This window comes from Mytilus edulis, chromosome 8 (genome assembly GCF_963676685.1).
Source record: "Mytilus edulis chromosome 8, xbMytEdul2.2, whole genome shotgun sequence".
Classification (NCBI taxonomy): domain Eukaryota; kingdom Metazoa; phylum Mollusca; class Bivalvia; order Mytilida; family Mytilidae; genus Mytilus; species Mytilus edulis.
The window spans coordinates 24,607,497-24,623,441 of NC_092351.1; the positions used below are offsets into that span (position 1 = coordinate 24,607,497).

The 15,945-nt window shown below is 31.5% G+C and overlaps 1 protein-coding gene across 2 annotated transcripts; it reads left to right on the forward strand.

Annotated features, from left to right (window-relative positions):
• Positions 1–247: 247 nt before the first annotated feature.
• On the forward strand, positions 248–14,755 carry LOC139485151 (uncharacterized). Of its 2 annotated transcripts, none has more exons than XM_071269372.1 (12): positions 248–666; positions 5,790–5,898; positions 6,468–6,696; positions 7,320–8,687; positions 9,035–9,124; positions 9,493–9,633; positions 10,219–10,296; positions 10,541–10,750; positions 11,017–11,082; positions 11,493–11,918; positions 12,877–13,029; positions 13,651–14,755. In XM_071269372.1, the coding sequence occupies exons 1-12, from the start codon at positions 410–412 to the stop codon at positions 13,956–13,958; spliced, it is 3,435 nt and encodes a 1,144-aa protein (XP_071125473.1). In that variant the 5' UTR covers positions 248–409; the 3' UTR covers positions 13,959–14,755. The 2 variants fall into 2 exon arrangements, with proteins under 2 accessions (XP_071125473.1, XP_071125474.1); XM_071269373.1 differs by having other exon boundaries at positions 9,044–9,124.
• Positions 14,756–15,945: the final 1,190 nt, after the last annotated feature.

Consider the following 15,945-nt stretch of genomic DNA (forward strand, 5'->3'; position numbering starts at 1 on the left):
CAAACGAAGGCGAGACATTGTCACGGTTCCGCGAGAGCCTTACTAATTTTATTTCATACAGTTAAAAATCTAAATTTTATTTTATGCATACAATGTCCGACGCATTATATCTACAGAGTGTGACTGGTTCTAGAAATTATTTCAACTACATGTTTGATATAATTGATTGCAATAAATGAATGATCTATGTATTTTCATTTAAAAAAAAACCCAGCTTAACAATTTTCTATATTTTTTCATTCGGAGTGGCTATTTGTCCGGCTAGCCGGACAAATAGTGCTGAGACTATTTGTCCGGCCATTGCAATGCGCATGTCACAAATTCATCATATACTTGCGCGTATGACGTAATATTATCTGCAGCAGCAGCAGGGGTCAGCGTGAAACCCGATCACCGAAATGCTGGGATAATGACTGAACACGGCGGTATTAATGTCGGGGATAAATTTTCCAGTTTTTCAGCTCTTAACACGCGAATTCGACAGTATGAAGTACAAAACAATATCGAATTCTATAAAAGGGATTCAAGAACAATTGAATCCGCAAGGAAAAGGGGAATTAAAAGGGAATTGAGCGAGGACCTCCAGTTTTATCAAATCCGATATAGCTGTATAAATGGCGGAAAAGAACACAACAGCAAAACTAATGGAGAAAGACCTAAACAAAGGTATGTTTATACAATTAAAAACATGAAAAAGTGTCGATTCATTTTCAAACACCAATAATATTTTATTTCTGATAAGAAAAAAAGGGGGGGCACATCCACCTCCCTCAACGACCGACCTGAATATTTAAAGCTGGTTTTACCTTTTACTAGCAGGTTGGCGATATTTTAATGTACTGAAAATAAGTAAATTATCATCTGTTGTACATGTTATCTCTGGTGTTCCTTATAAAGGAAGCTGATACGGAGATTGTAAGGAATCATAAACACTGTTGGTCGGTTACTGTTCCTGTCAAACAAGTTCCCATGCCGGAACACAACATATTCATTACATTAAACCCGTAAGAGAAGATGAAAACTAACACATCCGTCATCGTCTGTTCAATCATCGATATCGGCCGTCAGATGACTGCTGCATACAAACATAACATAGGCACTTGTTTTCCATATACTATTACTAGCCAAGGGTCTTGAAGGGATAGTTGATCTTGCCATGGATAGAAAACAAGTGCCTGTGATACATACCTATCAGTAAGTTACATACCAGTGTCAACTTTTTAAAATATCCATGGCATGGGATTTTCATGATTATAGTTGCAAGATGGCTCTTGCAGTTATAAAAAAAACCTTTAAGGGGGGCTTTAAATGCATTTTTATGTTGTTGTTGGTTTTTTTTTGCTTCTCCATACTTTTTAAAGATATTTCATTATTTGTCTGTCGTAATATTTTGATGTCATAAAACAAAATATATGACGTCACAGTAGAAAAGTGATTGTTGCATGACGACAAAAGTTCAAGCAGCCAGGTCAGCCTGGATTAAACATACATGCCATAAGGAGTATAATATTTATGTCCCAATTTTCTTTTGTTTCCCCTGTCGTTTATATATTTTTTCTGAATCTAAAACACCCACTCTCATCATGCTCTTAGGATGTGATATGAGAACGGCATTTAAGTGGAAACAAATTATTTCATTCAGCCACCTTCTGTTGCCCTTAATTTTGTGTGACTACATTGTTACGTACTAATACTAATATGCCAGCTATGCTGGCACTTATGGTAGAAGCATCGTTTTGGGATAAAGAACGATAACTCTTTCTAGACGACCCATCTGAAAAGTTTCGTCACTCTCGTTAAATCTCGTACGATTTTTTTTTTTAATGGCGGCCAAATTTAACGTTTCAACGCGATCTTGTAAAAACGGGGCAGATCGGAAAAATTTCAATGTTTAATACGACATGAATTTCTATTTGTTTGCAAAAACAAGAATTCACAAAATCACGGAAATTACCGAAGTGAGGACAACAACATCTGACGCCATGTTTCGTCTGCTTCAACATTCCATTATCAGTGAAGTCAAAACAAATTACCTAAAAATCACAGGTACTTCATTTAGAAGTCACACAATCTCAGTTAACGATAACATATTTAGTGTAAAAGTTCCGTCCAGGCATGGGAACACAGACAAGAACTCCGCAAGCAATACATTTCGGATTTTTGTTTTATAATGGCCATGCGGCATGCGGGGTAAACTACGGTGCACTGGTTGACCACGACTACTTATGTTCATCTGCCACATTATTCCCCAAATCAAGGAACAGTGATAATTATACTGTTGACTGGTTGTCACGGTTATTCATGGAGTCAATGGCGAATCCAGCATTTTTCATAAAAAGGGGGGGGGGGGGGGGGCGCTGACGGGGTGCTCCAGTCATGCTTCAGGCTTCAGTGATTACCTATATAATCAACATTTTTTTTCCACGGACCGCCCCCTCTGGATCCTATGGTAGCCCACAGACTAATTCAAAACTTAACAAAAGTTTAGAACACAAACAAATATTCAAATAATTCACAATCTTCTAATTCTGTACTTCTTTGGCAAAATCTCAACAAATCTTTTCTATGATTATGTCACACCTTATACAGCATGTACAGTCCCAGGAGATGGAAACTGTTTTGTTTTCTCCCTCTTAGTTTATTCATAAAAGGAGACTTGAGTCTGAGTAGTACATTTAGAACTGACTACTTTATATATTGGATGCTCCCATATTGTCCAAAATTGGATTTTATTGGAAGATGGATTTATTTTAACCCATGAGAATGAGAACTTTGATAGGTATATACAGGGCATGTTACTTGGAAGTATGTGGGCTACATCCTTTAAAATTCAAGCTGCAACAGTGGCCTGCATATTTTATGCATCAGTTTAAACCTGATCAAAACATTTTCACTCTACCAAGTACTTTATCGCTATATCACCATCAGGTTCACATTTCAACCTATTTAGCAATACACACTTATGGTTATATAACCTCACAGTACCAAAATTATACTCAGTAACCAAATTGCACCTATTCAGCAAAAAAACCCTTCAAAAATTTTACTAAGTTTGCTTTCACCATGTGAAGTTATCTTATTATTATTTTCTTTTTAAAATGAGCAAATTAAATTTGTTACCAGCATCCTTTTCTTAAAAAAAATAGTTTAAAAGTATTAAATAATGTCAAATTGTTTGAAATATTTGAAGAAATAAAACAAAATTTATGTTTATATCCCAGTTTTAAGGATTTGAAAGTAACCATACATGTAATGATGTATTGAATTTGGGTACTGACCTCATTACAGTATCATGGATTGTTTAGATGTAATTTCAAAACCATTTTTCAATGACTCTACATGGACTCAAAATTAAAATGGTGTATCTATATTGTAAACAAGGATAGTCTACAAAATTAGCATAGAATAAACTTTTGTCTGGTACATAAAAAAAGTTGGTAAAAAACTGACAATTTAGGTGCAATTTGGGTATTCTCATGTTAGCAACTTCACAACAGAACTACAAATTTGTTTTCATGACCAAAACAAAAAAAAGTACAAACCTAAAGGCAATAAAATGCTTCGCCATGCACAGCCTGATACAACCTCAGATGTATGTTTAGCATATAAAATATATTTATGTCAGTTAGAATCAAACATGTTTTAATTTTGGACCCTTCAAACTTCAATATGGACTAATTTAAAAACAGGTATCAGGTGAACCCACATATTTCTATTCAGCAGCAGTCTCTAACTACATATCTCCTTAATTTCATATGATAGTAAGTCCTAAAAAAATATTGAAAATGTGTACATTTAATTTTTTTTCTAGCTTCTCTCATGTAAAAGCAGTACCTTTTTGGTCACTATTTATGTGTTGCGTCTAAATAAGAATTGTAACACTTTATAGTGACTGAACAGGTCAAACAAATACTTCTCAAGAAACAGAAAAAGAAGAGAACTTAAAACAGCACCAGCCATGCCAGTATATGTATGAATAAAAACTCAGATCAGAATAGCATGGACAATATGTTAGTTCTAATGTACTTGTGAATATATTGTGAGGAAAGATATCAATAATTCTGCAGATAATGCAATTTTATCAAGTGTTTTGTACATTTTCTGTTAAAAATGTCCATAATCAGTGAAACTTTCAAACAGGCTAAACTAAATTTTTATTACTGAAAGTTTCAAACAATGACAAGTGTTTTATTTACCAAATAACTCATGTGTTTCTGTGAGAACAAACAATCATGTGTAATTTTTGGAATTGAAGGGAAAGAAGATCCTTTTGCAGTGCACTTGAGCAGGTCAATTGTGAATATATACTTACTAAATATATTTTCTTCATCATGATACTCACATAGACATTATCAAGAAGTACATGTACATATCATTGGAAAAATGCACAAATTACAGATAAAATATTAAATAAAAAATACCCTATTTTGAGTGCATCTCCTGCCAAATCACTATTTGTTGCATCTATATATAATACTAGACGAGTATAATCAATGTAAATAAGGTAATTTTTGGAAGAAAACCCCAAAATTTGGAAAAGAACCCTCCCCAATAATGTTGTACCAAAATCAATTCTAATCTTCCTTTTGTGTATTAAAGTTTCATAGAGATCCATTCACTTATTCTCAAGTTATTGTCTAGAAACCAAATGTGTCTTCTTGAAAACAACTATGACACAAAAATATGACATGATTACTTTTGTATGCTTGTATTATAAAAAAAGAAGATGTGGTATGTTTGCCAATGAGACAACTATCCACAAAAGACAAAAATGACACAAACATTAACAACTATAGGTAACCGTATGGCCTTCAACAATGAGCAAAGCCCAAACCACATTGTCAGCTATAAAAGGTCCCGATAAGACAATGTAAAACAATTCAAACAAGAAAACTAACGGCCTTATTTATGTAAAAAAATGAAAGAAAAACAAATATGTAACACATAAACAAACGACAACCACTGAATTACAGGCTCCTGACTTGGGACAGGCACATACAAAAATAATTGTATTTCCCATTTCCATTCTCAATTTTATTTTGCTGCCATTTAAAAACTTGAAAAGTAAGCTACATCCTGTACATGTAACAAAAAAAAATATATATGCAAAAAATAACATAAAACTGACTCTTAATTAGTACAAAAAATTGATGTAGAACTCACAAACTGACAATGATCAGAATTACAAATGTTTGTTTATTAGAGTCTGATTTTTTTTACGAAAGCCCTTCAGCGCTATCAATTAAACTTATTTAGTCAAAATTTAACACTAGTTTAAAGGTATATCATAACAAATTGGCAAATACAGCCTTATTATCACCTTAAAAACTACTGTGTACGGAGTTACATGTGCGGTTTGGGAAGTTTTATGTTTTTAGATATATAAAAGTTCAATTTATTTTGCATTTCTGAAAGATAAAATCATTTTTGGTCAATATCAAAATATTTTTTTTGTCGTATGCTTGAATAGATTTTTTATTCATCAATTTGGGAATCAGAATATTTTTTTCAGGAAAAATACCATTACCCCTCATGCCTTTTCAAGTTCAATGTTCGTTCCCTACACATTTTCCATCTGAACTTATAATTTTATTTTAGACATAAACAATATATTAATGTAGCCTAGGACATTCGTTCTGAACATGCATGAAATATTTGCCACTGGACGTTAAACAACCAACAACCTAATCTATATTTAGGACATTGTCTTAGTACAAAGCTGGCATTTAAGGTAGCGCCTTCCTCATATTAGAATTATGGCAAAATTATGTATTCATTTCTTTTACCAGCTCATTCAGGAAAGGTTGTCCAGCATATTTTTCAGTGGGTGTGTCAGAAGATGGAAAGTTTTTGGTTGTGAAAAGCATTGAAGACCATCATAATCATGTGATATCAAAGGTAAGTAACAGTATATGATACATGTACATGTTGTTAAAAAAATGCTTGACCTTTTCAACTGACATACTGTGAAGATACTTTAAAGCGTGGAGTACATTTTCGTGCATTATCAAAATTTCCTTAGTTTTTGAGTTTTTTAAATGCATGGATATTACAGAGCATTTTAGTTCTAATTGAAAATTTTACCTTTCTTAGGGAATATGAATTTGTGGTTGAAGTCAATCACAAATACCACAAAATATAGTATCCCATGAATACTACTTAAAAAAATTACTTTAACAGTACATGTACTTAACAAAATAAACCTAAAAAAGTTCATCATAATGTACAGCAGTAGTACTGGGACTCATTAAAATCTAAGCATGACTCGTGAAAGTAAAATTATTGTGCCATGAAAACAGGAAATGAAGTCTTAACTGAAATTATAAAAAAATGAAAATTGCTTACTTCATATAGTGTAAGCTTAAGCCTGATACAGGAATCTGTCACGTTTCAAGATACTGACCCAGCTGAAATACAAAATTTGACAACATGTATTTATCAATTAATGTAGAAATCTTGATTTTTAGGGTTTGTTTGAAATGCTCCCCCGTGAGAGGAGACTACCAGAAGAGGAGCTAAAGGAAGCAGAAAAACTGGTTTCCTTACAGGTGAACAACAAGCTGATGAGGGATCACTTGCAGGATAAAACTGGAAAAAAAGTTATCCTGAAAGACATCAGCAACATAATTTCAAAAGTCAATGCCAGCAAGAAGTCAGATAACATTGAAAGTCTTGTCAGTAAATTAAAGAAGACAGGTATTGAATTGAAAATTCTTAATATACAGACATTTATTGGGACATTGTTTCACTAACCCATTTTGTTTAATACTATTTATGGTATCATTTCTAGTTTGTATTTGAGAAAATAAAATAAGAAGAAACAGTAGAAAATAAAAGACAACTTGTCATTTAATTATATCTGCTAGGAAACCATAAATACACCTAATCTCTATTTATTCCATTCCGGATAAGTTCTAAAATTACACAACTTTTTCATCCAGTTGAAGCTAACTGGGACCCTGTTTAAACAATACACCATGCATGATACTTTTTAATGAGACTTGTTCAAACTACTGTTAATACTTCAAACAAAATATTTTAACTTCAATTTCAATTTCCATAAAAATAGGTCATTCTATGTCAAAGTTTCTCACATGTCTTAATGGTCGCTTTCTAAAGTTTTTCCCTCAGCTCACTACTGATGACCTCTATTTTCAGCGGCATGACCCAAACAGGAAGCTGTGTAAATGACTGTTTTTCCCAGATTGGACTAAATAGCCATACAGTGTATTATATTAATCATGTATCAGTTTATTGCTTTTGATAATGATGGAGAATTGACCATTGCACCTCAGTTTATCTATTTTTTGTCTTTGCAGGATCTGTTGTTGAAGTTTTTCATGATTTCAATAACCAAGTACAAGGAGTTTTCTACCAAGATGAGGAAATGCAAAAAATATTTTCGGCTTACTGTGATATTGTCTTTGTTGATGCCACATACAAGCTTAATGACCTCAGGATGCCACTGTATGTCATTATGATAGAAGACAGCTTAGGACAGAGTGAGGTTGCAGCAATTTGCTTACTTAACTCTGAAGAAAAGCCAGTTCTACAGCACCTTATAAAATGCTTTCAAAAGCATAATCCAGACTCCTCTGGGATAAAAGTAATAATGGCAGATAAAGATATAGTAGAAAGAGATGTTTTTAAAGAAGAATTTCCAGATGCTTCTCTGCTCATTTGTAAATTCCATGTATTAAGAACATTTAACCGTGAAATAACCACAGAAAAAATGGGCATTTCATCTGCCCAACGGTATGTTGCTTTAGAATTAATCCAGAAACTAGTACACAGCAGTTCAGAAGAAGATTATAATGCTAACCTTAAACTCATTGAGACAACATGTCCCAGGCAGATATTTAACTATATTGATACTAACTGGCATAATATACGCAATGAATGGGTTTTAGGGCTGACTTATTTCGAAGGATCTCTTATGAACACTACTAACAACAGAATTGAATCGTTCAACCAAAAGTTAAAACAAGTTATTAAGCTGTATTCTGGCCTTGACTTATTTTTTGAAAACTTTATTTCATTGATAGGCACACTAAGAAATGAAAGAGACTATAAAGGAAGTGTAGAGATTCAAAAAGTACCTGTTCACATAAAGGCAATGAATACCACATCTGCAGAATATAAGTATTCACAGCTCTTGACAGGCTATGCTAGTTATTTCGTTATAGATGAGTTAAAGAAGGCTAGAAAAATGGAGACCATTTTTAAAACAACCAACAGTACTAGTCACTCTGATGATGATATGGAACTTAATACAAATTCATGTACATGTAATTTTAGAAAGTCGATGGGACTACCATGCAAGCATATTTTTTTTGCAAGGTTGATAATAAGTATTGAGTTATATGACACTGAGTTATGTGTAAGCAGATGGACTCGTTCATATTATAGGGAAAATACAAGACTTTTCAGTACAATGGTTTCTTCAAGTAAGACATTTTGTAGCAGTTCAAGCAATGTATCACAGGTTGTAGATACAAGAAATACCACATTACATGTATTATCAGAGAATCAGAAATATAAAAAGGCATTCTTTGTTGCTCAGAACTTAGCAGCTGCTTGTTCTGCTGTTGGAATGAAGGAATTTATTTCAAGAATGAAACTGTTGACGGAAATAGAAGAGCTGTGGAAAAACAATCACACAGTTGAAGTTGAAGAATCATGTACCGGTAAGTGAACTTTAAGTGTAACAATATAAAAATAAGGAGATGCATGACTCAATTTATGGATCCTTGGAGATGTGGTTTAATTGCCAATGAATCATTTTATTTATGATACAACTATCCACCAAAGTTCAAATGGAGTGGAAGAAAGATAGAAAGAAAGTAAGGCTAGAAAAGTTCCAGTCCTATATATACATTTTAAAGGAAATAGTTTATAAGTATTTGCAGTGAATTAATAACTAAGGATACCTTGGAATCTCCAGAACCCTGGGACTGTTGAAACCATTATCATGATTATATTTGGCTCTACTTCATCAAAATTGTAATCTATAACATTTTTTTTTATATTCCAGCATCATCAGCAAAAGCAGAGCCTGTGTTTGCTTTGGATATTGATAAGCAAGTACCAGTGTATATTGATGAAGTCCATGCAGTCTCAAATGGTAATTAAATAATAGGGTTATTACGATAATAGCAGACAAATTAAGAAAAATATAAATAGAAGCTGAAAGTTCACTTTTATACAATGAACAACCAGATATTTTAATAAACATTAGTGGCACAGCAACTGATCAACAAAACAAGTAGCATGAACATTTCTATAATATATTCTTCAATAAATATAGATCAATACAATACAGTAATTAATCTATAATACAAGGACTGTTTATAGGGTTGTAAAAGCCTTCACACATTTCTGTGCTTCATACAAAATACATAAATGTCAGTCAATGCTTTAACACCCTAATGAATTTACAAAATAAACATTCAATTGAATAATATCTTAATCTCAACTTTTATTTATTTCCAGAGTCCACTGTAGAAGCAGATAGCTGTTTTATTCTTGAAGGACAGACAATAGTTCCTGAAAATGCTAGTGTTCCATGTATTGACATTGTTCTTGAGGAACATACTACTTTTCCTGAAAATACTGGTGTTGAATTTATTGACAGTAAGAACTTTTCAGTTACAAGCACAAAAGTTTAAACATTTTTATATGAATTCAGTTCCACTGAATATTGGTATTTTATAGGTTGAATATAAGAAAAAGAAGATGTGGCATGATTGCAATGAGACAACATTTACAAGAGACCAAAGTTTGGTTTTGAGGTAGTTTGTGGTCACATCATCTTAAAACATAGTACACTATTTACGTATTGAGTGATTTGTTTAATACAAATGCCTAATAAGAGTGTTGAGAAAAATCTTATTGTTTGATAAACAATATTAATATTTTTTATACAAATTCTATTATTCAATGCATCACATATATGTAACTTTATTGATTTCATAAATATTTTTACTTTTTTATAAAAGAGGGACGAAAAATACCAGAGGGACAGTCAAACTAAAAAAAAAATGACAATGTAATGGCTAAAAATTAAAAAGGCAAACAAACCAACATTAGTACACATGACACAACATAGAAAACTAAAGAATAAGCAACACGAACCCCACCAAAAACTAGGGGTGATCTTATGATCTTAAGAATGATTATATTTATTATTTATAATTTATAAGTATATTTGGTATTCAGTTTCAGTTCCTACAACCAGTCATAGAGCAAATAGTAAAGCTAGTGTATATAATGATGATCTTAGTATAGCGGTTCAAGGTAAGGCTTAAAATTAAACATACTGGTACTTGTTGTCTCCATCTTGGCAGAAAAAAAATAGTATATAAGAGGGTGATATATTTAATAATTTTATTTCTTTTACATATATACTATTTAATCTCAATTTTATCTATGAACTGTTCTGGACAATGCATGATGCTCTATTAAAGCAAAGGAATACTATTTTGTATTAAACATCTTTTTGGTTAAATACATGATTAAAGTAATTGAAATATTTTTTCAGAATTTCTTCACACAATAGCTGACCAATCAGCTGCTCTTTGTGCTGAAAAGGGTACATGCAGAATTGATGGAGATGAAGTGAAGAATTGTTTGGATAAATTGCTACCATCAGCTGAAATGTTATTAAATCTCAATAATCAGGCAGCAGCCAAACCATATTTCACAGAGGAGGGCTGGTTGACAGTAGAAAGTATATTAAGAATACTTGAAGGTATAAAACTACTATCACTTTTTGATATTTTATGCATGTTCTATTGTCAGTAATTTTTGTACATATTGTTATGTATAAAAAAAAATCAGAAGTCATTTAAGAACTGTGAATGAACTTTTAGTATATCGATGATATTAAAAAAATGATCTGGTTATAATTGCAATGATCAAGATCTTTGATTGAAACTACCCATAAATAGTCATCAATTATACTTCATTTGTTCTAATGGCTTATATACTTGAACATTTCATACTTATTATTTGTAGATCAATATTTGAAGCAAATAAAAAGGAAAGAGTTTCCATCCAATGTTTCACAAAAGAAAGGAAAAGGTATTTATAACAGGTTGATATCTTATCAGTTCCAGAAGCAACAGTTAATAAGACCAAATTATGAATTCATGTGAAAGAAATTTCACCTTTGTAAAATAGTTGAACCATAAAGTGCAAAAGAATTTATCAAACAATAATAGACTGTGTGACTTAAAACTATTAAGAATAATGTAGTGATGGTCATTTAACATATTTTTCATTTAATGAAGTGCTCTAAAGCATAACTTTTTTTTTATAAATATAGACAAATCTGTAGAACATAACTCCTGTAGATATTTTTGGCACTATTGCTTTCAAAAATAAAGGATAATCAATTTATTCTATCAAATTTCTCCATATACTTCACTACCAAGAGTTATCCATCTTTAGTTCTAAAGGTAATTGATTTTTGAGTATTTTATTTTTCATAGGCAAAAAAACTTCAAGAAAAAACTGTTCTCCAACCAAAGGTATAGAAAGTGAAGGAAATAATAGGAAAAGGAAGAGGGACGTACCAGATCTTGAAAACAACATTTGTAATGATAAGGATGACACTATTACTTTCTTTCCTAATGTAATGGAAACCATGCAAAGCTTGAGAGGAGAAATTATTGATTTCATTAAAATGTATGACCCCAAAAAAGTTCTGCCTCGAGTAGGAAATCCTATAAATACGGTGTTCAAATACCATGATGGGACTAGAAGTTTGAGTGATGATCAAAGAGACAGTATTACACAGTATTTATGTACTTTCCAAGAAGTTCGATCATTGTCTCATATAGATAATGCCAGTCTCATCCACAGCCTCATTGAGTTTATTATCAAAAGAAAAACTGAAAATGATCTTCATCAGAACAGTATGTATAACATTCGAATAGAGCAGAACACAATTCTTAGATTAAAGGAGTACTGTGGATTCATTTATTTTCGTGGGTATCAATTTTCGTGGAATGCTGAAAACTTGCATATTCGCGGATATTTGATTGCGTGGTTTTGCGAATGTCTGTATACAATGCCTATTGAAAATATTTTATTCGTTGAACATTTGAATTTGTGGTTCACCTTTTCCCACGAAACCCATGAAAAATTGGTATCCAATGAATATTAATGAATCCACAGTATTATTTGAGCACTTTATCATGAATATATAACTCATTTTGTTCTGCTGGGTGGCAGGCTAAAAAACATTTCTGAAAAAAGTTTATCCATTCATTTCAAAGTTAAATGTTGTTCATCATTTCTGTTCCATAACATGAAAACCATTCTTTCAGGTGAAAATTTTAATATGGTCATTGAAATGGAGATAATATTGATTTTTGTCTATTGTGCTGTTTATGACTTATGATCCTAGCATGCTCTTTACAATGACAATAACAAATGTAAGTATTAACTGTTTGGGTTCATTTAAACAGACTACATTGACCTATAGTGGTTTACTTTTATAAATTGTTATCTGGATGGAGAGTTGTCTCATTGGCACTCACCTCACATCTTTCTATATCTATTCTGATCTCCCTTGACACCATTTCCGAGTATGGTCTTGAGGAAACAATGAAAGTCCGTAGGAAGGGACGATAAATGGCTGATGCATGTTAAGAGAGCCATATCTCTTGCAGGTTAAAGACACCCTTATAGATTGTGAAAAAGTGCAGGCAAATGCCGCTACAACACATCCCTCGAACCCGCAAAGTGGAAAGGGATTCATATAAGTTGCAAAACTTGTTTCCCAATCCTATATAAACAAATATGTTTAAACTAATGTTTTTATTTATGAACTCATATAGTTGGTTTCAAACATATTTTTTTTACTTTTAGATGAAAGCCTTAGTGATTTAAAGATGCCAACCAAACAAAAAAGAAAGGGGAGGCCAAAAGGAAGCCAACAGACTGTTATTGGTTTACCAAAAAAAAGAGGAAAGAACAAACTTATTCCTTTCTTTAAAAGAACAGTTGATGAAAAAGAAAGAGGTTTGTTTTCTTCGCCTATCAATACTAAATTATGTTAGAAATTTGCCAATTGTATTCAAATATCCATTTTTGTTAAATCAAGATACTTTGTTCATAAATAGTTAAAACAGACATAAAAGTCAATGAGACAACTATCTACCAATAATTTAATTTTGGATGTAACGTGTCTTCTGATTGGCTGACGTTATTTTGTTATCAGCCCATAGACATAATTTAGTCATGTAACCTGAGATCATCAACCTTTTTTTATGGTTTTCTACAGTTTAAAAATTTAGAATTAGATTATAAGAAATGACTGTTATTAAATATTTTTTCTGTCTTTTCCAGTAACATAAAAAATGTGGTGCACACTGTTAATTAACCAACTACGTGCGTTATTCAGTGTGCACCAAATTTATTTTGTTATTTCTTCATAGACAGAAATATATTACAGTCATTCCTTAATTTGTTCAAATAAAGTGGATAAAAGCTTTTTGGTTTAGTGCTTTGATTTTCTTTGAAATGATATTACACTTATTCTTGAAATAGTTGTTGCAATGATTATTTACTCTCATTAAACCTTATGTTGCCTTTTGAATATATATTGTGCATTATGTATAACTTACTTATTTTTTTCTTCAGAAATACTTAGTTGGTTAGTTAGTGTAGATAGTGTAATGAAGGCATCAGGAGGGACATTACTGGATGAAGAAGATTTGGTTGGATTATCGGAGGACTCATTACCTTACCGATGTTTAGATGATTATGTTGATTTGACAATTGTTCAAAAAAATTTCACTTCATCTGCATGGTTGTTTATATTATCTATTGTAAAAGAAAAACAACAAAAGGGTGGATATATATTCTTTGTACATACTGTAATGTTTTTATTACTACAGAAAATGATGATGCTGTTGAATGTGACTTTTGTTTGTTATGGTGGCATATAAGTTGTATTAAATTAAAGTGCAAGCCAAAAGTTAAGCATTGGTATTGCAAATCATGCAGGTAAAACTGAACTTATGTGTTAATATGTATTTGTAGTTTTGTTTAGCATGTATTAGTTATTATGTATAGTGTTCTCAAATGTTTTGCAATGAGATAAACGTATTTTTTTGGTAGTTCAGAAGGTAGAACACCTTGTATGTAGATACATTTATGATTTTGTTTGTTATATGTTTATTGACTGTGCCCTCATTTTCATGATTCAGTGACTGGCTGAAAAAGATATAGTTTTTTTTTCATGTGAAATACTGGTTATGAGTAAAAGGATAAAAATATTTGGTGTATGGGATCCTTGTTAGGTCTACATGTCTTTTAAACAGGGTTCATCTTACCTTGACCTCATTTATGAACATGCTGTAAGCTATGTATCTGATATTTTAAAATTAGTGAAAAAAATATTTGATAAGAGTTGTGCCACTTGGAAATAATAATTTATTGAATATTGCATTGTAAGCTCTCACCAGCCTGCATTTTTCTCTGAAATATTTTGAAATTAAAAGAGATTATTATGAAATAAAAGAGATTTATATTTATTTAAATGAGATTAAATTCAGTGCTAATCAACGATTTATACATGAACTTCCATCACTTCAACAGATCAATTAGAGACAGTAGACATTAGAACAAAGTTCTTTTGTATATATTTAAAGAGATCCAATATCAACTGATGTTACGGTGATATTTAGCATTGTTTTTTAATACAGATATTTTGTAGTTTTATGAGATCTAATTTATTATAATGTACATGCAATATATTTATTCCTGTAATATGAAGTTCAATTTCATTCTTTGAAATTGTATAATAAATATATATGAAAAGATATTGTTTTAAAAGTCTTTTAATTTCATGATTCAAATGTGGTGACTGTCCATCTATACTTCTTTGTTTTAATTTATAATGTCCTTGTTTCAATAAGGGGAAATATAATTTATATTAATATTATTTCTTTTTTTGATTCTGGTTTGTATTCTTTTTCTTTCAAACAGTCTTGTCCAGGACAAAAACTTTTTTTATCATTTGACCTAAATTTATAATATTTGGCATACAGAACACAATATCTGGCACAACACCATGACTTCTGAACCCTAAACTATGACATTAAGGTCAAATAATTTATTTCTGGGACATTTTTGTGTCTAAAATATTGAAATGGCTGGAACATGGGAAGACTTCCTATCAAAGATGACCGTTGAATTGACCCTTGATATATAAACTCAAATAGTTGTTTTATATAGGTCAATCCCAAAATCATATTTATATATACAAGTCTAAATTGAAAACAACTTTCAAACCTTTGATTGTGTTGAAAAAGTAGCATTTTTTTATGTGTAAATTCAAAACAAATTCCTCGGTAAAGGCGTTTAAATACAGCACAAACAAAGACCTTAAAAGTGAAAAAGTATTTTTTTAACAAAACTCATTTGACTTGGTTTGAATAGGACAAACACAGGATGTTTTTATACCATACTGACTGCCATTGGTTGTTACCAAATAAACATATCACGGGATGTATCAAAATGGATGTTAATTATTTATTTTTATACCAAACGGAAAACAATTACTGCAAGACTTTTTCTATGAAACCATTGATGTTCATCCCCTTTGTCATAGTGATAATTCTTAAAATAATTAAATCTCTATTTATTATTTAACATACATTTTCTACCTTAGGGTCATGGTTCAACTCTTATCATTCATTGTCCTATATTTTGCCTAACGATCAGTTACTTGTGGTTAGCACCAAAAGATCTAGAAATGAAGATAAATTACACACCTATTAACCAGACCAAGGATTTATACACAAATCTTGACCGAACATAATATACAAATTAAAAAAAAACAGCTGGAGGAACAAAGTCACTACAATTTTAATGCAGCTACTGATACAAATATTACCAGCACTATTCATCAGGCTAGCCGGACAAATATTC

What these genes read in the sequence shown, in the direction of transcription:
- LOC139485151 (XM_071269372.1), top strand. Translation starts at nt 410, where the DNA reads ATGACTGAACACGGCGGTATTAATGTCGGGGATAAATTTTCCAGTTTT. An exon ending in AGTCCATGCAGTCTCAAATG is followed by an intron (nt 9,125 to 9,492) that starts GTAATTAAATAA and finishes ATTTATTTCCAG; the next exon opens with AGTCCACTGTAGAAGCAGAT. An exon ending in TTCACAAAAGAAAGGAAAAG is followed by an intron (nt 11,083 to 11,492) that starts GTATTTATAACA and finishes TATTTTTCATAG; the next exon opens with GCAAAAAAACTTCAAGAAAA.